Consider the following 23,447-nt stretch of genomic DNA (forward strand, 5'->3'; position numbering starts at 1 on the left):
GAGTGTCAAGCACAGGAATATTAACTCATGTAATCGTCACAAAGACCATTCTGTACTTGAAGGGCGGTAAGAAAAAAGAGAAACTTGGCTGACTTCAACTGTCATATCTGTCAAAAACACACTATTCTGCATTAAGGGATTTGTCAGATGAGGAAGTTATCAATATTTTCCATAGATGGGTTCAGATCTGTAATAAAAATTTTATACAATGCTATATCTGAGCTTCCAGATTGGATGACAGGAGGTGGGGGAGAGCTTTAAAAAAAAGGGGGGGTGGGCAAAGTAAATCTTTTGAGTTTTTTTTTTTTTTTTTTTTTTTTTTGGTTTCTCAATGTAGCTCTGGCTGTCCTGAAACTTACTATGTAGACCAGGTCAGGCTCCAACGAGATGGGCCCCACTCTTCCTCCTAGAGTGCTGGGATTAAAGGTGTGCACAACCACCACCACAGGGACAAAGTCAAACTCTATCATGCCTAATTTGAAAATCAGCAACGCAACACAAGCCGCTTTTTAATGTCTTCTCAGGTCTCAAAGAAACCCTGGACAGAACCAGCACAGGGCTGAACTAGGACCCCTGAATACAGGTGACAATGGGGAGGCTTGGGCAGTATATGAGGCCACTGGCAGTGGAACCAGGATCTAAGTCTAATGCACAAACTGATTTTGTGGAGCCCATTCTCAATGGAGAGAGTCCAGACACGGGGAGGGGGTGGGGGGGTTAGTCCCGCCTGAAAGAGGCAATGGAACAGACTTAGTTCGGGTCCTGGGGGAGGCCTTACCTTCTCTGAGGAAAGCATGGGAGGTTCCTGGGAGGGGGAAGGAGGGGGAGTAGGAGGAGAGGAGAGAGGGGGAACTGGGATTGGAAAGTAAAAAATAAAACACAATTTAAAAAGTAATAGTTATCACAAAATTAAACAAAACCAAACAAACAAAAGAAACCCTGGGCAAGCCTTAGCAGCTGATAGGCCTCACATCTCGCCCCGCCCCCTACCCTAAACCTCTCCCCCCCCCCCCAGTTTCTCTTCCTTATATAACTCAGCCATTTTGGCTACATATCCTCTTGGGTTCTCTTGGCTCCTGGTTTGCTTAACTCCTGGATCGTTCTTGGTCTGCCCACCCCACCTTTCCTCTTGCCACCCCATCCCCACCCACTGACCCGTCTGAGTCAGTCTGCAAGCTATGTTCGGTGCGGACTCTTCCAGATGTTTGTGGCTGTTGGCGCCCTCATTTCTACAATAAACCTTCTTAACAATGTCTTGGAGTGGTCATGTCCTGATTTTCCATCCAATTTAAAATTACCTATATTTATTTCTGTACATGCCTGTGTACTTGCGCGCGTGCGCATGTGGTCGGAGGACAACTTTCGAAAATGGGCTCCAGGGATCTAACTCGGCTTGGAAACACCATGCTAAGGCACCTTCGCCTGCCTCACGCTTCATTTATAAAAGAAGAATTTCGAATGGTTTTCGGGAGTTTTTCTGAAGTCCTACACTCTTTTTTTTTTTTTTTTTTTTTTTTTCATTTTACACATCAACCCCAGTTCCCTTTCCCTGTCCTCCTGTTCCCATCCCCCACCCCACCCCCATCCACTCCTCAAAGTGGGTAAGGCCTCCCTTAGGGAGTGAACAAAGTCTGGCATATCAAGTTGAGGCAGGACCAAGCTCCTCCCCCCTGCATCAAGGCTGAGCAAGGTATCCCACCATAGGGAATGGGTTCCAAAAAGCCAGTTCATGCACGCGGGATAAATCCTGGTCCCACTGCCAGCCCCTCTCCCCAACAGATCACGCCACATAACTGCCACCCAAATTCAGAGGGCCTAGTTAGGTCCCATGCAAGTTCCCCAGCTGCCCGCCCAGAGCCTACACGCTATCTCGAAATGAAAAACATGAACAAAGATGGAGCATAGCAGCCCCATGATGACCGCGGCAATCCTTGGTTCCCTTTTCTGTGCCAAGAGGTGAACTAGGTGAGACAGACCCTAACTAGCTAAAAAGGTTTACTCCCATCTTTAGGTTAACTTAGGGGAAAAAAGATGGTTTTACACATACTCCCATTCTCCCAGACTCGTAAGAAGTGACACTCCATAATTTATTTAGGCACTTAAACTCTTGGACACTCAGGAAATGCCTTCCTAGTATTTGAATTTTCATAACAGGCGTGGCCTAGCTTTCAGTGCCCAAGGTTAAAAAGGTCACTCCTCGCTATAGAAATTCTAATCACAGTCACAGCTAGGTCTCCAAACAAGTTTTGAGTTTAAACAGCTTTATTGACCCCAGTGACAGTCTAGGTGTCTGGCTTGCAGCTCCCTGCCACTTTCACACCTGCGCACTCCTTGGCTTTACTTGCCCTGGGGAATGAGTTCCGGAGGATCCGTTGCAGGCGGATTTACAGAGGCCGCCCATCACCAGCCACCAGAGGCTGCAAGTGCCCACTTTGCACTCCCTGCTTCTGCAGGGCCGGGACAGGCTGGGAAGTGGGCTTGGCTTGTCGCGTGGCTAGGCGGGGCGAGCACGCGGTGGGGGCGGAGAGAGGGCGGAGCGAACTCTGCACAGGGCGGGGCGAACGGTGAGGGGTGGGACAAAGAGTGCGGGGCGGGGGTGTTGTGGGGAGGCGGGACTAATGATGAGAGGCGGGGCCTTGGGTGGAGAGGCGGGGCAAGGCCGTGTGTTGGGAGGCGTGGTTAAGGGGGCGGGTCCGATGGGGCGGGGATAACGAGGCGGGGCAGGGGGCACGAGGCGCGCCTAGTTGGGCTGCAACTCTTTGCCGGCCTTCCTGCTGCACCGCGCGCGGGCGGAGGCACGGCTTGGCGGGAACGCGAGAAGAGCGTGCGGAGCCTCCGGTGCTGGCGGCGGCAACGCGTGCGATCCTGGGTCCGGCCGCAGCACGCGGAACTGATCTGAAGGTGGCGGGGCCCGGCGGAGCCGCGATGAAGCCGAGCAGCGAGGAGGAGGCGGTGGTGTGGGGCGTGGGCCCCTGGGACGAGTGCTTCGAAGTGGCGGTGCAGTTGGCGCTGCGAGCCGGACAGGTGAGCAGGGTCGCGGGGTCCAGCCCCGAGCCACGCCCGAGATGGACAGCGTGGGCGCGCTGCGGGCGCGTGGGCGGGAGCGGGGCAAGTTGCACGGACAGGGCCTGTGTTATTTCTGGGGCGCACCTAGCTCTGGCCCTTCACCCCCCTGCTGCGGGAGGAGGCGAGCGTGGGGAGCGTGGGGTCACCACCATGGGGAGAAGGGCGCAGCCTTCGGGAAATCATGAGGGACTCCCTCTTCATTTGGCGATGGAATGACCAACTGCTTGACCTTGGCGTTTGAGTCACCTGGAAAGCAAACGTGTCCCTCCCAGGCTAGAATACCGCAACTGCTTCCTTTAAAGGACCAATCCTACAGCCAGGTTGTCGATGGCCCAACAGGCGCGTGGAGCTCTGGCTGGATTGCCGTTGATTGTCCTTCTCCGGGCATCTTGAGTCCAGACAGCCTAGGCTCACAGCCTGAGAGCTCCTCCAGGGAGTGACTGGCACAGACCCGAGTTCAGGAGGAACTCGTTAGACTGCCGGAAGGATGGAAACCAGCGCAAAGCTGAAGAAAACCAGACTAGGCTTGAAAAATAACTGTGGCGCCTCTGTTTTTCTTTTTCATTTTTGTGTTCGCTCCCTAACTGTTCCTCAGTCTCTTCAGCGTCGCAGAACTTAGAATACTGGTGGAATGGATATGCAGTGGCTCCCCAGGACATCAGAGCAGGCCTTGTTCCATACTTTGTTTTTTAAAACGTGGTTATGCAGTGCTGACTTAGGGGTCAGGCAGGATTTACAGTAGTGCTTTGCACAAAAAGGCTTATATCAAAAAAAAAAAAAAAAAAAAAAAAAAAAAAAGAAAGAAAGAAAGAAAGAAAGAAAAAAAAAATTTCAGGTGTATCTGAAAATACTCTAAAGGGGATGTCTATTAAAAAGTGTTGCTGTGGTGCTAGGGATGGAGCCCAGTGATACAGTGCATGCACAAAGTCATCCCAACATAGCAACAATGGGAAGGACAAATACTTTGAAACTATCGTGTGCATTATGCAGTAAAAAGAAGAGTCTGGCCCTTTCCAGACAACTGATGAAGCTTGTAGCTCAGTGCAACCCCTCTTCCTAGAAAATAGTTCCTCTGTGATCAGGAACTTACAGCCCTCTCTCCCTTCTCCTCTCCTTGCTTCTGTTCCAACAAGAGCATCCTTCCAGAGACAGGGATGTCCACCTATGTGGGAGATTTAAGATTCCACTATACAACCTTCTTTTCTCCTGAAACTTTAGGGCTTAGGCACTGCTCTGTAAAAGCTGGTGAGTGGAGTCAGGTTCTGTGCCTTTGAGACTTACGTCTTTAAAGAAATAGAGGCTTAAGTGATTTTTAGTATTTGACGGAAGTCTGCAGCATCACAGGCACGGTTCTTGAGTGCTTTGTAAGTTTTAACATAAAAAGATTGGTGTTTTTGGAATTTCTCAGCAAAAAAACTTTCTTAAAATTTAGAGGCAGTGAAGTAAAGATTCTGACAGCAGGGATCTATCTGGTCAGGGAGCTCAGGACTCTGGGTTCCAATCTGGGAATTATACTGCTTGCTGCCTGCCTGCCTGCCATCCAGTGAGGGGAGAGGCTGAGAGAAACAGAAGGCATGCCAGGTCATGGTAACTAACCTGAGAAAAGAGGGAAAGATTCTCTAAATGGTTATCTCTAGTAATCAGGTACTGACTGGAACAAACACCCCAGCAAGGCAGCCCAGTGAGGGAGGAAGACAGTGCGTGGCAGCTTTGAATCCTCTAGCCACAGGACCCACCCTTGCCAATACGCTGCTAGTTACCAGTCGAGGGTCTGGGTGCTGTGTGCTAAAAAGTCAGGGTTGCTAAACGAGGGAGTTCCCAAGATATATGCCCAGTGTCCCCAGATTACACTGCCTACACTCCCCCTTACCTCCTTTACGCTCTGCCCATTTGCTCATTTATCCTTAGCTTACTGGAGTCATTCCTGCTCTGCAGAATGCCCAGCCACTCACATGCTAAAGAGGCCTCAAGTGTGTGTGTGTGTGTGTGTGTGTGTGTGTGTGTGTGTGCTTCTTCACCTGAGTAGATGGGTGCATGCATGTGTGTTTTGCAGGGGACCCCAGCCAGGGCCTATATAGCTCTGCCACTGAGCTATATCCCCATCCCTTATGGTGTTTTCTCTCTCTCCTTCTGTTTTTTCCTTCTCTCCTGACAGAGTCTCCATTTTAGCCCAGGTTAGCCTCCTGATCCCCTTAACTGCCTCCCAAGTACTGGGGATTATAGTGCACTATAATGCCAGCTCATTGTAGTGTTTTCTGTGAGGGAATAGAAACATAAACAGCTTTTCCTATTGCAAAATTGATAATTTTTTCTAAACTATCAATAATAAAATCATAGTACAACTTAAAACCTTAACAGTTGTGATCAACTGAGAGCTTTAAATTTTCTTTAGTGCTGCCGTATTTTATATATTACTTGTACTGTGGGAAAGAGGGTTGAACAGGCCTGATCCCAGGTGAGTGTGTTAACAACCTCACCTACTCTCCAATCAGCACTTTCCTGAGTTCAACTGCCGCATACAGATATACTCCCCTCTCTGTACTGATTGCTGGTGACAGCAGACCAGGCCAACTGGTGTGGTGGACAGGGAGAACATTCTGAAAGCTGTCTCTATACTGGATGGCCAACAGTAGCTTACAGACAGATAATGCCTGCACATCCCATAGATAGGTGTCATCAATGAATATGTCTACTTACACCTCCTTCTTACCCAAACTGACCATACCCTCTTCAGTACTAACTGATGCCAGGTCTCACAGAGAGTTGGTAATGGGTAAAAGGGACAGGTCCAGTCCAGTCCAAATAGCTGACTTCTGTCCACTTGCAAAAGCTGATCTGGGGAGTTGAGACTATTTTCATTATTGTTTTAAAATGTCTTTTACACTGGGCGGTGGTGGCGCACACTTTAATCTCAGCATTCAGGAGACAGAGGCAGGCGGATCTCTGAGTTTGAGGCCAGCCTGGTCTACAGAGTGAGTTCCAGGACAGCCAGGGCTACACAGAGAAACCCTGTCTCGAAGAAGGAAAAAAAAAAAGTCTTTTACATGTTTACTTCTTTGATAATATTTTTTTAAAACTGGCATTAAAACACTGAAGTTCAGTCACCAGACAAAGTGTGTTGAGCAACTCAGGAACTTCAGCTTTGTTCTGTATAGGATGTGAGTCCTGTGTGGTGAGTGGTACTGTGTAGAGTCCTGTGTGGTGAGTGGTACTGTGTAGAGTCCTGTGTGGTGTGAGGTACTGTGTACAGTCCTGTGTGGTGTGAGGTACTGTGTACAGTCCTGTGTGGTGTGAGGTACTGTGTACAGTCCTGTGTGGTGTGAGGTACTGTGTAGAGTCCTGTGTGGTGTGAGGTATTGTGTACAGTCCTGTGTGGTGAGTGGTATTGTGTACAGTCCTGTGTGGTGTGAGGTACTGTGTACAGTCCTGTGTGGTGTGAGGTACTGTGTACAGTCCTGTGTGGTGAGTGGTATTGTGTAGAGTCCTGTGTGGTGTGAGGTATTGTGTAGTCCTGTGTGGTGTGAGGTATTGTGTACAGTCCTGTGTGGTGTGAGGTATTGTGTAGAGTTCTGTGTGGTGTGAGGTATTGTGTACAGTCCTGTGTGGTGAGTGGTATTGTGTAGAGTCCTGTGTGGTGTGAGGTATTGTGTAGAGTCCTGTGTGGTGAGTGGTATTGTGTACAGTCCTGTGTGGTGAGTGGTACTGTGTACAGTCCTGTGTGGTGAGTGGTATTGTGTACAGTCCTGTGTGGTGTGAGGTATTGTGTAGAGTCCTGTGTGGTGTGAGGTATTGTGTAGTCCTGTGTGGTGTGAGGTATTGTGTAGAGTCCTGTGTGGTGAGTGGTATTGTGTACAGTCCTGTGTGGTGTGAGGTATTGTGTAGAGTCCTGTGTGGTGAGTGGTATTGTGTACAGTCCTGTGTGGTGTGAGGTATTGTGTAGAGTCCTGTGTGGTGAGTGGTATTGTGTAGAGTCCTGTGTGGTGTGAGGTACTGTGTAGAGTCCTGTGTGGTGAGTGGTATTGTGTACAGTCCTGTGTGGTGAGTGGTACTGTGTACAGTCCTGTGTGGTGTGAGGTATTGTGTAGAGTCCTGTGTGGTGTGAGGTATTGTGTAGAGTCCTGTGTGGTGAGTGGTATTGTGTACAGTCCTGTGTGGTGTGAGGTATTGTGTACAGTCCTGTGTGAATGAGCCTCACCACCCAGAGTCCACCTGGTTGCTTCATGGATCCCACACAAATATGACTGAGCTGTATAAAGAAGTGATGGAAAATGATTGAGTTTTGAAGGCTGAGGTGAGAGCTTGGGTTGGGTGTAGGTCCTGAGGGAAAGAGGTGCTAAGGTGACATCAGGGGTTTGGGCCTGAAAATCAGGTTGCACAATGGATTTGCAATGTCCTGAGACCGTGAGCTGCAGGTGGAGCAGGTGTGGGGGTGTTCCAAGGTTGTGGCGCATGGGCGTCCAGTGGATTTCTCGGCAGAGACTGACTGGGTCCAGATTGTGGGAGAGGTAGGACATGTAAATATGGGGAGGATGGTCAGCTGGCTGCCCACAGGACGCCGTCACCCCGAGCTGGGCTCCTGTGCCCTCTTTGGGAGAGTCCCAAACGCCCCTGTATGAAGTCTTCCCTCTGGTGGCTCCTTTCTCCTGCCTGGGCTGAGACATCTGCCACTGAAGGAAGTGAGAAGAAAGAGGTGACTTCACATTTCCACAGTCGTCTCCTTGTGTGCCTCAGTCCTTGCCTCCCCTGCCGCCTGCCCACCCCAGTTTCCCAGGAGCCAGCCCGTGAGAAAACACTGAAACTCTTGCCATCGTTTTGTCCTCTCCCTGCCTGCCTGCCCACCGACCGCTCTAGTGCAGGGGTTGACACCCAGCCTTCCCAGCAAGAATCCCCCCACAGAGCCGAGCCTTCCATAAGGACAGAGTCCCTGTGAGGCAACGGCTCACATGTACTCGGGAACTGCTGACGAAAGGGATACATTTCTTTTCTTAGGTTTGTTTAATAATTTATTTAAATTTATTTTATGTGCATTGGTGTGAAGTTGTCAGGTCTTGGAATTTCAGAGAGTTGTGAGCTGCATGTGAGTGCTGGGAATTGAACCCAGGTCCTGTGGAAGAGCCAGTGCTCTTAACTGCTGAGCTGTCTCTCTAGCCCCTGCTGTGGTGGAGTTTGTTTTGTTTTTAATTTTGGTTTTTGTTTTTGTTGTTTTGTTTTGAGGCAAGGTCTCCCTACTGGCTGGTCTTTACCTTGGTTCCTCCGCCCTTGGCCTCCTGAGTGCTGAGTTTCGAGGTGTATGCCACCAAGTACATCTGTCAGCGTCTGTTATTTCTCCTCATCTTCCTCCTTGTTTTCCTTGTTTCATTTCCTTTAGCCACATTTTTCTTTAAATGAAAAAGTAAAGATTGTGTGTGTGCATTTGAAGACAAAGGTTGTGTAAATGAAAAAGTAAACATTGTGTGTGTGCATTTGAAGACAAAGGTTGGTGCTGGTGTCCTCTCAGTTGCTTCCCACTGTAGGTCTTGAAGATTTTTGTTTTTCTTTTTTGTGTATGGATGTTCTTGCCAGCATGTTGATGTCTATACTATGTGAGTACAGTGGTCAAGAAGGCCAGAAATGGGCATTGGATCCCCTGGACCTGGGGTTCCAGTGGTTAACTGTCATGTAGATGCTGGGAACTGAACCTGAGTCCTGTGCAAGGGCAACAGTTAGCGCTATAAACTCCAGAGCATCTCTCCATCCCCACCCCTGTATTTTTTGAGACAGCATTTCTCACAGGATCTGAGCTAGACAGACTGGATAGGAAGCCTCAGGCATCCTCCTTGTCTCCGCCTCTCTGTCTCTTGTGTCACAGGTGTGTGCCATCAGGCTTGGCTTTTTACTACGTTGGCACTGGGAATCCCAAAGTCAAGTTCTCATCCGTGCATGACAGACACTTCACTGACTGAGCTTTCAGCCCAGCCTCTACATTTTATTTAATTTGTGCACCCCTTCTCCCCCCCATGGAGAATGGGCTCAGGATCTTTCTATTTCCCACACTCATTTTGCTGACAAAAGCTGTCTGAGAAAAACAGGAATGGAGAGCTTTGCCCACAGAGAGAAGACTTGTATCTACACCTTTTGTTCTTGGCAAGTAGGTAGTCTGGTAGAAATCCTCTTTGGTCTCACCTGAGGAAAAAGTGGTGGAGAGCCAGTCCTGATGTGTGAGGCTCTGAGGTGGTCTTTGCTAACCCACAGGAAGCTCTGCCTAGTGGCTGTAAGTCCTCGGGGCTTGGGGGGGGGGGGGACGAGCTTGAAATCATGTAGCCAGAAGAGTGAAAAGTTGGTAATGAACTCCAGCCGTTCCCCTCCCATGCTCACCCCTGCACTGAGGTAGATGGAAACAGGAAAACACCAGGACACTGGGAACAAAGTAGGGTTCAGAGGAGAGGGGGCCCTAGCCAGCCCTTACTCCCAACCTCAGCTAGCCTGACCCTTAGGCTGGCCTGGTCTGCTGCTGCCTTCTCTTTGGAGTTGGTTTATCCAGTCTGAGCCAGTCTCAGGATCCCAGTGTTGCCGTCTCTGCTTGCTCCTAGCCTCTGGTGAGTGCTGTCCCTTGTCTCTTCACGGTGGATGGAGACTACTCATAGAAGCATGCCAAAGGACCCCCAAAGGGGTCATGAGGATCCAAGAGGTGGGCACAGCTTCCGGAAAGATGTCATAGTTAGCTTGTGTCTTCAAGAAGACTAGGTGATGGATGGGCTCAGGAGAGTGGAGGGGAAGACACAGATCAAGGCAAAAGTACATATGAAGATGCCATGGCTAAAATGGAGTATAAAATCCAGGAGCTGTGAAAGCCTTGGCCTGAGCCTGAGCTGAGACCTGCAGGGTCAGCCCCTGGCCATGAGAAAGAGTGACACACACTTGGCTGGACTTGGCACTTGGCTTAGTTTGTCTGATATTAAAGGAGATGCATACCTTTCTTTTTTGAGTTTGGAATTCAGGCTTCAGTGACTTGGGTCCACAGTTTATATATTAAGTGTTAACTGCGGGCTCTTCGGAGAGGGGACAAAGTTTTGCCAGGTTCTGAAGGTCATGCTGTAGATAGTAACTGTTTTTTAAAAAAATAAAAATAAAAATAAGCATATACTAGCTTGTTGCAAGTAGAATGATTAAAATCTCTTAAAAATGAAGGGGAAAGAGCCATGGAAAGGGGCTTTAAAAATAACAGCACACATTAACTTGTTTCTGGCAGAATGATTAAAATTTCTAAGATTAAGGGGAAGGAGTCATGGGAAAGGGCTTTAGCTGGTACTCAGCATACCCTGCCATCTCCCATTGTAGCTTAGCCATGACTACATAGCAGCTTTTAAATCTTATCTCTTGACTGAAAACATCTGTCACTTCCCTCTCCATGTGGGAAGATTTAGGAGTTAACTTTTTTTTTTTTTTTTTTTTTTTTTTGCTTGCTTCCTTCATTTTGGGGAGGGGGGTGTTTTTGTTTACATACAGAGCCAGCCCCAGAAACAAAACTTTTCTTAACCTCAGGTTTTAGGCCAGACCCCCATTTGACACTTGCACGTGGTATGTGTTTCTGGCCTGGTCATAAGCCATTAAGTTTTGTCAGGTTCATTCTCTTATAAAAGCCAGAGTGGCTGGAGTCTGGCAGTGTGTCCGTCAGCATGGGCACATGGCCTATACTCTGAAAACAACTCCATGTCTCGGATGCCCCTGTTGCTGCAGCCAAGGATGTTGTGGCTCTGGTCATTAAAAGTGTCAGCCATAGGAGATGGTATAAGCAAGAAGATGAACAAGGTAAGTGCATTTGTATAACTTCCTCTGGGCAGGTGCCATCCAGGACATGCCGCCTGCTGAGGGTGAACTTGTCCTAAAGTTGCTCAAGGGAAGGCCTGCTGCCTTGAGACACTCACAGTCCAGGGAAAGGACAGTCAGCCTCTGCCCCCAATAACCAAACGCTATGGCAACCAACCCTGGCCAGGAAAAGGGGGTTCAGCCAAGACCTAGATGTGTTGACATTCGACTGGGAGAGGCTGGGGTTCAGCAGTAGCTAGGCATGTCATTGTAACTAAAAGGGATGGTGTGTCTAGAGAGACAGATGGGAGGGTACATACCGGAGGTTAACTAGAGAGGAACACAGTACAGCCTATCACCCTCAATTCAAGCTGCTCCCCTGTTGTAGAATCTGTAGTGAGGAGAGGCCTGGTGTGAGTGGAGGCTTTTGGGTCTTGGTGACCAGTCCCAAGTTGCCCACATACTCAGCTGTGGGTCTTTTGGAACTAGAAAACAAAACTTGTAAGTGTCCCTGAAGTTAGACATGGTGTCACAAGAGCACTTACTAAAGTCTTCCACCGTGTTTAGTGGGCGGCTTAGTATTCAAAAGCAAGACGTCTTTATCTGCTCCATCAACAAGGGTTCACTGGGGCCCTTCAGGTGTGGCAGGCAGCCCATGCAGAGGCTCACACTTGCTTGTGGGAGGTGGACACAGAATGAAGGGGTCTCACCAGGCACTAAGTGCCCTGGGGAGCCTGCAGGTTGCATTGTGTTGCAGTCCTGTGGGAGGCCTCTTGTGGAGGAAGTGACTTTCTGGCTGAGTCAGAGGGAAGAATGACATTGTCGCTGTTCTGTTGCTGTGAAGAGACACTGGAATGTAATTGGCAATCACAATACCAAAGACACTATTAGGAGGTATGGCCCTGTGCAGTAGGTGTGGTCTTGTTGGAGGAAGTGTGTCACTATGGAGGTGGGCTTTGAGGCCTCATGTGCTTAAGGTACCACCCACTGTGATAGTCTGTTTCCTGTTTCTTGTACATCAACATGTAGCAGCTCCTTCTCCAGCACCATGTCTGCCTGCACGCTGCCATTCTCCCTACCAAGATGATAATGGACCAACCAAACCTCTGAAAATGTAAGCCACCCCAATTAAATGTTTTTCTTTTATAAGAGTTGCCGTGGTCATGCAGGACAATGGTGGTGCACGCCTTTAACCCCAGCAACTGGGGGGGGGGGCAGAAGCAGATGGATCTCTGTGAATTTGAGGTCAGCTTGGTCTACAAAGCAAGTTCCATGACAGCCAGAGCTGTTACACAGAAAAAACTCTGTCTCAAAAAACCAGTAAAATAGAGTTGCTGTGGTCAGGTGTCACCACAGCAATAGAAATCCTTGCTGAGGCAGACACCATGACCAAGGCAAGTCTTCTGAAAGAAAGCATTTAATTGGCAGCTTGCTGACTGTTTCAGTGGCTTAGTCATTATCAAGGTGGGAGCATGGCAGGATGCAGGCAGTAGCTGAGAGCTACATCCTGATCCACAGACAGAGGGAGGGAGGGAAGGGTACTAGGCCTGGCAGGGGTTTTCAAAAAACCCTTACACCAACAAGGCCACACCTCTTAATCCTTGTAATCCTTTCAAGCAGTTCTATTCCTTGGTGACCAAACATTCAAGCCTATAAGCCGATTGGGGCCATTCTCACTCAAACCACCACAAACAGGAAGGTCTGGCACTGAATACCTCATAGAAGGGTGCCACCCTTAGAGCGATAGCACGGGAAAGAGGAGAGCGGACATGAGAGACAGGGCTCTTGCCAGCCTTTATGAAGTACAGTTAGTGTATGGCCCAGAGAGGGGCTCTGCTTGTGGAATGAACCCCCAGGAGCCCAGGTTCTTTCTCCTGTGCTCAGGGCCTCTTCTTGTGACTGCCCTGGCTGTCGTTAGTGAGGATCACAAACTCCGGAATGAAGGGAAGTACAGTGTCTTTTTGAGGATATGACTCTGTAGTTGCAGAACAGTTTCCATCCACATCCTCTAAGCAGAGTTTTACCAAGCCCAGCAGCACAAGAGGGAAGTCAGGGTAATCTTTGAAGGCAGCTCTGAGCCTTCCTGATGAAACATGGGTGCTGTATTCCTAAAGGGAAGGGTAGGGAGAGGACAGCACCACCAGAAAAAGAGCCAGGAGAACAGACACTGGGGTGGCCAGTGCTTACACAGACGTCAGCGGTCCTGTTGAAAGGCACCACCAGCAGTCCCTGTGCTGTTCCTTCCCACAGTCTGTCCCGGAGGGGGAAACAAGCAGCTGCACAAAATGTCAGGGAACCTCTGCTGTCATGGGGCTCATGTTACAATGAGAGCAATGCAGCCAACTGCACCTACAAGACAGCCACAGGTGGGGAGGCGGGGCGGGGCGGGGCAGCCAGAGGCCCAGACCGGAAGACCCTGGATAGGAACACTCTGCCACGATCCACTGGGAAGTCAGAGACAGATGGAGGACAGCAACTTGTATGGTAGCCTGTGGAAGGTGAGGTGACAGGCTGGCAAGGGTCTGGCCATGTCGCATTTGAGGTCCTTCTGGCAGCAGTAAGAAGCCACAGGGGAGTTTTCAGATGTTTGTCTTAAGTTCTGAGTCCAGCTTCTACATGGAGGCTACACGGGTGTGTAATTGGACTACAGACTGGTTTCATGGCTACTTCCTCTTAAGCGGGCCTCAGTGGTTCAGAATGGAAACGTCTTTATGTATGCGCGCACGCACGCACCCACACCCACACACCCACACCCACACACCCACCTCATCTACCAAATGAGACTGTCCCAGCCTCCTGGTGACCCTCGTTCCTCCAAGTTATGCAGACTGCCCTGGCTCCTTTCTGCAATGGATCTTGTCAGAAATGTTGATCTCAGACCTCAATCCTGACCTAGCAACCAGTCTTCCAGCAGATCCCAGAATTTCTGGAGGGTGGTCCTGTTAGACTCTTTTTCGGGACAGGGTTTCTCTATGTATACTTGGTGGTTCCGGAACTCACTCTGTAGATGAGGCTGGTCTCGAACTCACAGAGATCTGCCTGCCTCTGCCTCCTGAGTGCTGGGATTAAAGGTGTGTTCCACCACAGCCCGGCTGAGTTAGACTCTTAAGATGGGTCTCTCTCCCCTGTTCTTTCTCCTGCTTTCCCCACCACAACATGCACGTTACCCAGATATGTTTGCTGCTCCACACACTGAACCTCCTTCCCTGTTTAAGATATATGCACAGTGCCAAGTGGCCTGCCTGGACTGGCCCAGAATTTAGGATTCCTGGAGGATGTCAGGTTTTGTGTGAGCTAGACATTGAAGGGTGTTCAATTTGTGAATACCTGTGGAGGTTGGTGTGGTGAGAGATGCTTGTGTACAAAGGAGTGTTGTAAGAGCATTAGCATGGTGGTAATTGGCAGGATATTGCAAATTCTAGATAGGAAACCCTTGCAGTGCAGGATGTGTAATGATGAGCTGACGTTAATGGGCTGTAGGTGGCTCTTGGATTTTTGTATTTCCCATCACATTTCAAATCTTTCTATCGTACACATCTATTATTTTTGCAGCCCAGATTAAAAAACAGCATCACCTTGGTAGGCTCATTATGGGATGTGTCAGTTACAGGAAGGACACTAAGGCAGAGAGTAAGGAACCCTGGATGTCATGTTTCCGTTTGTTCTTGGAGATTCCATTTGTGAGCCAGATAGATGAGTCAGCAGGTAAAAGTACCTGCCACCAGCCTGATGACCGGAGTCTGATATCTGGGACTTGCCAACTCTTGCAAATTTTCCTCTGACCTCCCCCCACACACCGTGGCTCGTGTGTACCCACACAGATGACCAGACAACACAACACAGAAGTGAAATGCAATTTAAAAGATTCTGTTTACTACTCTCTTCTCCACTGAAGACCTCTCCACCTTGGCATCATTATGTACATAGTGTGGGCCAGATAGTGGTTGTCGGATGTAGCAGGCTAAGTGTCACAGATGGGCAAAGGGTATCAAGTGAGTAGCCAGCCAGTCTGGGTAGTATTTTTTTATTAATTTATTATGTATTTGTGTATGGGGGACCATATATATTGTCCATGATGGACATGTGGAGACCAAAGGAAAACTTTGTGTCTCACTTTTATCCTGCTTTTACGAAGATCCTGGAGATTAGACTGAAGTCATCAGACTTTCGTGGCAAGCACTTCACCTCTTGAGTCCACTTGCCAGTTCTGGGTGGCACGTTTGAGAGAAATACGTGGTTTGGGGAGGTAGCAGGTTCTGGAGGGAATAGGCAGGCCTGTTTAAGTTTCCTGACTCCACCAGTTTTATCCAGTTATAGACAGACTTGGGGAAAACAGCCCCAGATAGACCTGGCGGTGACATTTTCTTTTACAAGCTGGAATTGATCCTCCAGAAGCATTCAGCAATGGGTCCACTGCTCTGGTTTCCTGTTTGGGTCTCTAGAGGTTCCTGGGACTACCCCAGGCTAGCAGAAATGGTGCCAAACCAGGCCTTACCCTTATAGATAGTGGGTTTAGAACAGATGTTGCTGGCAGCTTGCCCAGCTGTAGAGCCTGCATTTGTGGTCCCTTAGCAGCCTCTGGTATCTTTGATGTGTCCCTATAGATTGACTGGTGCTGTTCTGCATTCAGTCATAAGAGCCAGCCTCGGTTCCTATGATACAGTTCAGTTTGTAGCTTGCATTCACAGGCTCACCGAGTGTTTGCGTGACTCATAAAAGTGAATCAGAGGGGTCGTTGGTGGTGCATGCCTTTAATCCCAGTACTCGGGAGGCAGAGGCAGGAGGATCTCTGTGAGTTCGAGGCCAAACTGGTCTACAAGAGCTAGTTCGAGGACAGCCTCCAAAGCCACAGAGAATCCCTGTCTCAGAAAAAAAAGTGTGTGTGTGTGTGTGTATGTATATGTGGTTCAAAAAGTGAATCAATGGAAAATTGTTACACACAAATCTTGCGAATTTGAAATCACAGAATTCTAGGAGGCAAACCTATGACATGCCTTTGGGGCGTTCCCATGGATGACACTCCAGCCTTTTTCAAAACCTTTTCTTCCAGAAAAAAACTTGTCTCAAAGGTAGAGTTTCAAATGGAATTTGAATGTAGAATCTCAGATGGGGAAGTCATCTCAGGAATGGAATAAGGGCTGGTGGCTATGGTTCCTAGAAGCCCTGAGAGGCGGGCGTGGGATGAGTCAGTGAAGGAGGAGAGGATGACTGCCGGCCCTAGCCAAAGCCAGCCAGTGGCTGAAGAATAGAGGGCTGGGGCTGGGGCTGGGGCAGAGGAGGCCCGTAGTTTTACTGCCTCCCATGCTCGTTTCAGATTATCAGAAAAGCCCTCACTGAAGAAAAGCGTGTCTCGACAAAAACTTCCGCTGCAGATCTTGTGACGGAGACGGATCACCGTGTAGAAGACTTAATAGTTTCTGAGTTGCGGAAGCGGTTTCCTTCCCACAGGTGAGTGCTCTCTTCAGCTGAGAGGCACGCTCCAGTAACACCCCAGTACTGTGTCCTACTGAGAGGCACTGCTACCTGTCACTGGGGGGCGCAGATGGGAAACCCCAAGTTGCCAAGTCCAAGCCCTGGTCCCTCCATTTTTAGGGAAGAAAACTAACTGCTTCTGTTCCCCTTTACTGTTATCCTGACAACCGTCCAGTCCTTATGTCTCCTTAGGAATATGGAAGAACCTCTGCTTTTTTATTTTTAAATTATTTATCTTTATTTTATGTGCATTGCTGTTTCTGCCTGCATTTCTGTGTGAGGGTGTCAGTTCTTAAGAGTTACAGACAGTTGTGAGCTGCCATGTGGGTGCTGAGGATCGAACCTGGGTCCTCTGGGAGAGCAGTTGCTGCTCTTAACCACTGAGCCATTACTCCAGCCCCCGCTTTTTAAAAATGTATATTACAAATCATTTTGTTAGACTAATTTGTAGGTTCCTTTTCCAGGAATACTTAATATGTACAATCAGTAAACATGAGAGCTTTGTTTTCATGATAAGAACTAGTCATTTACTTTACATTGTACTTACTGACTTTAAAATATAGTTTCTTTTCCAGACATGAGAACTTTTTGGGTTTTGTTTTGGTTGTTGGTTTGCTTGTTTTAGTTTTTCATTAGCATGTATGTAACAGTGGGTTTCATTATAACATTTTCATACATGTATGTAATATAGTCCAATCATATTCACTCCTCATTGCCCTCTCTTGTCCCCTTCCAACTTCTGGTGCTTCTCTTTCCAGCTAGTGTCCTGGTCCCTCTCCTTCCATGTCTGTCTGTCTGTCCATCCTGCCCCTTCCCTCTCTCTGAACCAGTGAGTTTTGCAAGAGTTATTACAGGGTAAGGGGCTGCTTACCAAAGCCCAGGCATCCCTGCATCATTGAATAAAATGCCCCGTTCCCTAGCAACCATTAGTTAACTACCTGTAGGTCTTCAGGAAGGGGCTGAGACTCACGAGCTCCTCCCATGCCATGATGGACTGTTGACAGGCCCAATTGTGTGCAGGTGATTATAACTGCTAAGAGTTTGAGAGGGTAACAGCCAGGTTGTGTGTACCCGGATGATGACATTGTGCAACACTCCACCCCTTCTTCTGGCTTTTCAGTTCTTTCTGCTCCCTCTTCCTCTGTGTTCCCCAAGCCTTGGAGAAGGGTGGCAAAGTCATCCAGCAGTCATTTATTCCCAGCACTTAGGCCAGTTATATATGTCTCTGCAGTAACTGTCCACTACAGAAAGTAGTTTCTCTGCTCAGAATCTACAGCAGCACTGATCTGCTATGGAATGGACCTCAAGTCCAATCGGAAAGTGGGCACATCTTGCCTGGCAGGTTGGTAATACAGTGTCCACAGCAGAATAAGACCATTAGGTTCATTTCTTCCCTCCTAGGCCATCACAGCACCTTCCAGTACTATGAAAACTAGTTAAAGGAGGCGCCTTCGGCTCAGTTCCAGTTTGTTTTCTCTTAACTTCTTCTGCCAAAGCATGTTTGTTGTCTTCAGCCTTAGGGGCTTGCCGTCTAGTTCTGGTAGGAAACCACAGGAGTGCAGTAGCCTGTGTTGTTTTGGGGGCTTCAAGGACCTCCCTGACTAACACCTTGTAAGGAGGTAGCCCACCCATGCATTGGGGTGTTTTGGTTTGGTTTGGTTTGGCTTTGGCTTTGGTTTTTTGAGACAGGGTTTCTCTATTGCTTTGGAGCCTGTCCTGGAACTAGCTCTGTAGACCAGGCTGGCCTTGAACTCAGAGATCCACCTGCCTCTGCCTCCCGAGTGCTGGGACTAAAGGCATACGCCACCAACGCCCGGCCTGGGTTTTTCTTTTAGTAAACTTATAGCTCCATGGAAACTTTATCTACTCATAGAAGATATCTGTTCAAACTGATATTTTCTTCTAGTTTTTTAAACTGTGTGTGTGTGTGTGTGTGCGTGCGTACATGCGTGTGTGGGTGTGTGTATGCATTGCATATTATGCGTGTCAGAGGTTCTATTCTCAACACATGTTCAGAAGCACTCCCTGCCTCTGACTCCAGAGGGGCTGTTAAAGTACGTGCTACTTTTGAAACTCAAAATGACAGTGGTGCTGTCCCAGCCACCCAGGGACGTATCTTAAGAGCACAGGGTAAAACATCACCTGTGTAAGACTCTGTCCACTGTCAGTATTCAGTAACAGACACCCTTGCTGGGGACAATGTCCATAGTGAGACACAGGCCTTAACAAGTATCCCCTTTCCTCATCTTCTTGGGCCACTTGTAGAGGATTGACTATATCTTTTCCTTAGGATAACTAAAATATTTACTGAGCATTGTACACGTAGCTCTAGAAGAGCCATGACTGGAAGGACTATAGGACACCCCTCCCTTCCTGGCCCCTGGTTTCTACAGGATGGATCTTGAAGACCAGGGCCTTGGATTCCAGGCCTCCCTTTCCTTCCTCGTGTGACATCTCATAACAATATTTAACTTCTAAAACTGGGATGGTAGTTCCTGGAGTTCTGGGTGTTGATTATTCTACTCTGGCTCTGTATCTGTGTGGCCATGGGTGACAAAAATGCATATGGTAGTCCCCTCAGAGTCTGTTCAGGACATGATAGGCGTCACCTATTTTTTTTTTCTCCCCCTGTGGATAAATGCATGAGTCAACATGTTTTTGTTGAGATAGATACATCCTTTTACTACTTTTCAGTGTTCTCTTTGGGGAGGTGCATCAAGTTGAACCCATGCCCTGAGCATGCTACACAAGTTTTCAACCACTGAGCTAAACCCCCAGCCTCCAGTTTTAGCTTTTTAAAGTCTACTTGTCATTCAAGAGCAATGGGAAAAGAAAAAGTGCTACATCAAACAACCGGCTGCAAAGAGACACCATGACGATGGCAGCTCTTATAAAAGAAAGCCTTTAATTGGGGCTGGTTTACAGTTTCAGCGGTTTAGTCCATTAGCATGGCAAGGAGCATGGCAGGATGTAAGTAGGCATAGTGTTGAAGAAGTAGCTGAGAGTTCTACATATGGATCCCTAGGCAGCAGGAGAAGAGACACGTGGGCTGGCTTGAGCCTCTGCCACCTCAAGGCCCACCCCCAGTGACACACATCTTCCTACAAAGCCACACCTCCCAATCCTTCTAAGTAGTGCCACTCCCTATGACTAAACATTCAATTACATGAACCTCTGGGGACCATTCTGATTCAAGCCACCACCACGGAGCTTACTGGATCCAGAAGCTTTCTGGTGGAGTCTTTTCTGCACAGACTCATTTCATCTACCTTGATTTCTTCTTTCCGGTTTTTAACCTTTATCTCTTTCGCTTGTCTAATTGCTCAGCCTGTGACTCTGAACACCTCATTGAATAGGATGGAGACAGTGGTGGCTCCTCCTTTGTCTTGTTTCGGGTTTTAGAGGAAAATCTCAGTTTTCAGCATTGGATGTATCTGCCTGTTGTCTTGCCATATACTCCCCCCCCCCCAGGTATGTGTTGTCTAGTCCTAGTCTCTTCAGAACTTATGATGAAGTCATGATAGAAACGAGCTATGTCAAATGCCTGTTTTGCATCTGTCAAGATGGTTTCCATCCTTAAGTCTGTCGGTAGGATGAATTACATGTCTGTCCTGAAACCTGGTTATATGGAGTATTACATGACTTGCAGTGTTGAACCGGCTCAGTATCTTTAGGAAGAAACCAGCTTGGTTGTGATGTAGGATCTTCTCAGTGTGGCCCTGAACCATTTGCAAGTACTTTGTTGTCAGTTTTGCATCTTGTAGTCTTGTTTTGTTTTGTTTTGTTTTTTTCACTCTTTATCCATTATTTAGATAATGCTGTATTTAATTATTTAGTCAGTACTGACTTGAATGAGTTTGGTGGTGTCCTCTCTCTGCTCCGTAGAACAGTTGAGAAGTGTTGACTTCTTAAAGGTTTAGTAGGATTCAGTAGTGGATCCATCTGATCCTGAACTTTTATTTGTGGAAGGATTTTTAAGTTACTGCCTCGATCTCATTGCTTATTACGGCCTATGTACATTGTTTGTATCTTCTGGTGTTAATTTTGGTAGGTTTATATTTAGAGGATTTGTGCATTTCCTTTAGAGCTATACTGGAGTAGTCTGTGAGCTCCTGAATTTTACTGGAGTCTGTTTAAAAACCCCTTTTTCATCTCTAAGTTTATTAGTTTGCATTTCCTCTGAGTGTTTGGACAGGGAACTGTCTGTTTACTAATCTCTTAAGGGAATTAGCTGTCTGTTTGATTCTGTGTTTTGGTGTCTTCGTTTCTCATTGTGCTGACATATTACTAATATAAACTCTGTGGTCATCTCTTCTCTTGAGGCTCTTTTGAACTGGGGAAGAGGGTGGCGGCTTGAGCAGTTGCTCAGTGTCCCTGCTGCCTTCTGCCCCCTTGAGGTCACTGTAACCTGCTGCCCTGTACACACAGCAATATCTGCTGAATGCATAAGTCAGTCAGAACATTAAGCAGGGTCCTTGGCATAGGAAAAGCCCATTCCTGCCAAGGAGGGGAGAGTAGAGGCTCGTCTGTAGTGAAGGGAAATGTGGGTGACAGCTGTTCTTCCGTGGCCTGGGTTCTGCTCTGCCTGCCAGCATGACCTCTCGGGCTTCTGCTGCTGAAATGGGAACCAAGTTTTGCTTGCCTCTGCACTCTGTCAGGTGTTCAGCACTCCTGTAGCTCTGCCTGGCCTGCTCCATTTCCCTTGTGTGCCTCCAACACTGCCACAGTGAAAGTCACTCTGGTTTGGGGGAGGGGGGTATTTTGTACTGGGGACCCAGAGCCATGTGCCTGCTACACACACTCTGCTGCTGAATGTTGGACATTGACTCAGGCTGAGCCCCCTGTCCCAGCAGGTTCATTGCAGAAGAGGCCACAGCCTCCGGGGCCAAGTGTGTGCTCACCCACAGCCCAACCTGGATCATCGACCCCATCGACGGCACCTGTAACTTCGTGCACAGGTGAGGAGGACCTGGGAGCTTGCAGGCTCAGAGCTCCATGTGCCCTCTAGGTTTTCACATATATGGTGTCTAGTCTTGTAAAAGAAAATCAAAAAAGGTTTTCTATCCAAGCAATGGTAGTGCACTCCTTTAATCTCAGCACTCAAGGCCAACCTGGTCTACAGAGTGAGTTCCAGGACAGCCAGGGCTGCACAGAAATACCCTGTCTTAGTGGTGGGGTAGGGTGGGGTTCCATTTGTGATTCTAAAGAATATGGGAAGGAAATTTTGTTTTAGAAATATTTTCTTCTAAGCATGTAGTCACACACCTTTAATTCTCCTTTAATTCTAGTACTTAGAGGTAGAAATAGGTAGATCTTTGTGAGTTCCAGCCCAGCCAGGGCCATATACTAAGACCCTGTCATTCCTCTGTGTGTGTGTGTGTGCGCGCGCGCGTGCGTGTGCGTGTGTCTGTCTGTGTGCAGGTATGGTGACATGCACCTGTAATCCCAACACTTGAGAGGTAGAGAAAGAGGAGAATCAGGAGCTCAAGGCCAGCTTGAGCTACATTGAAATCCCCCCTTAAGAATTTTTGACTATTACAGGCCTATAATCCAAAGGCCAAGATGGGATCGCGGGTTTGAGACCTGCTCTCCCTGCCCTTAAATATCTTACTGTACTTTAAAAGTGGAAAATTGCCTATAGATGAAACTAATTTAGAGGATTGCTTACAGTTCTGAGACACTGAGTTGGATTGAAGAGCAACTGCTTTGACAAGTTGCCCCTATAAAAGAGGTGGAGTTAGGGAAGGAAGCCTGGGGCTGAGGTTCAGAGAGCCAGGATGGGCCAGTGAGATTTGAGAGTCTCTCTCAGAGGAGTCAACACCGCGACTGCAGACAGGGCTTATGGGAGTAAGGCTGAAGAGCTACCTAGAAGGTCCCTGGCAGTGACAGGTAAGGGAGCTGTGTAGACTTGTCCACAGCCGTTTAGAAGGAGCCAAGACCCAGAGGTACAATAGGTGATGTGGCTTCCACAGAGGGTGGGTATTTTAACTTGCCATTCCCTGGAAACATTCCTATGCTGCCAGCACTCCCCACCCCTGGACTCACACTCACAGGGTGTGTACATGCCATGTTGAACAGTAAGGTAAGCAGAGCCAGGTGTGGGGTGCCTAGCCTGTGAGAGCCTCCATGCTACGCTTACATGCCAAGTAGTTAGTTCCAAGTACACATCGAGCATGACCATTGTGTGGTGACTGTTAGTTAACCTTGAACTAACATGCAGGATGAACAAGGGGACCCTTTTGACGCTGTGGAGTAGTGCCACCGTCTGCCCACCAGGCTGTCCCTTCACTAAAGTGACCCCTCCTGTCAGTATGTTTTGCCAAGTGGGGCACCTACCTCTGTCTTCTGGTTTGTCATCCAAGGTACTCATAACATGGATTTGGTGTCCATACCACATTCCAGCCGAAGGCCGCACGTTCATGTTAAGGTCGTCATCTATGGCTCAGGTGACCTTGGGATCTCTAGTGCTTCCTAATCTGCAGCTCCCAGGGGAATCGGGCTGGAAAGAGGACACTCTGAGAAACAGGCTCTAATATTGACCTGGCAGTCCCAGGACGTGAAGGCCACAGCTGCAGCCTGTGGTGCTGGGCCCATAGCCAACGTGGCTGAGGGAATGCTGTGAGGAGCCTGCCTAGGAAACAGGGAGGCTTGGCCTTGCCCTTCAGGGTTTCTGCACAGGATTCTGGTTGTGGTCTTGGTTGATATTTTTCTGTGTGAGTTAACAGTACTTGGTCCTTCCTTGCCCCCTTCCTGTTTTTTAAGCGCCTATGATCCTTACACAAAGGAGAGATTATTTTAAGACCCAGCAACAAACTGAGGAAAGTAAGCCACAGACCTGAAGCCATCCCTCTACCACTGCTGTTGCTTGCTGGGAGCTCAGGCAGAAGAAAGGATGGAGATCTTAGCACTACAGAAAGGTTGCGTCTGTGTGGTGCCTCAGCCCAGGGTCTGTGACATCATCTACTGGGTCCTCCACATACGTTCTCAAATAGGAGTTGGCCTTTTTCAGAGTCTCTACTGGCTTGGGTTTTTGAGAGCCAGAAGTGTGGTTATTAAAATCATTCCTAACTGGTATTATGTGCTCCTTGTTAAATTGTTGTCAGTCTTAACATGGCTTCCAGAGC

At 48.3% G+C, this 23,447-nt stretch overlaps 2 protein-coding genes across 2 annotated transcripts in view; both read left to right on the plus strand.

Moving 5' to 3' along the window:
- Tubb6 (tubulin beta 6 class V) overlaps positions 1-23,447 on the plus strand; it is a 192,041-nt gene that overhangs the window by 97,257 nt on the left and 71,337 nt on the right. The window lies entirely within an intron of this gene.
- Positions 2,736-23,447, plus strand: part of Impa2 (inositol monophosphatase 2) — a 30,437-nt gene continuing 9,725 nt past the window's right edge. The window contains exons 1-3 of the mRNA XM_051200812.1: positions 2,736-3,024; positions 16,166-16,299; positions 21,177-21,281. Coding sequence (XP_051056769.1) covers positions 2,926-3,024; positions 16,166-16,299; positions 21,177-21,281 — 338 coding nt within the window. The 5' untranslated portion in view covers positions 2,736-2,925. The remainder of the gene's footprint in view (positions 3,025-16,165; positions 16,300-21,176; positions 21,282-23,447) is intronic.

This window comes from Phodopus roborovskii, unplaced genomic scaffold, assembly GCF_943737965.1.
Source record: "Phodopus roborovskii unplaced genomic scaffold, PHOROB, whole genome shotgun sequence".
NCBI lineage: Eukaryota > Metazoa > Chordata > Mammalia > Rodentia > Cricetidae > Phodopus > Phodopus roborovskii.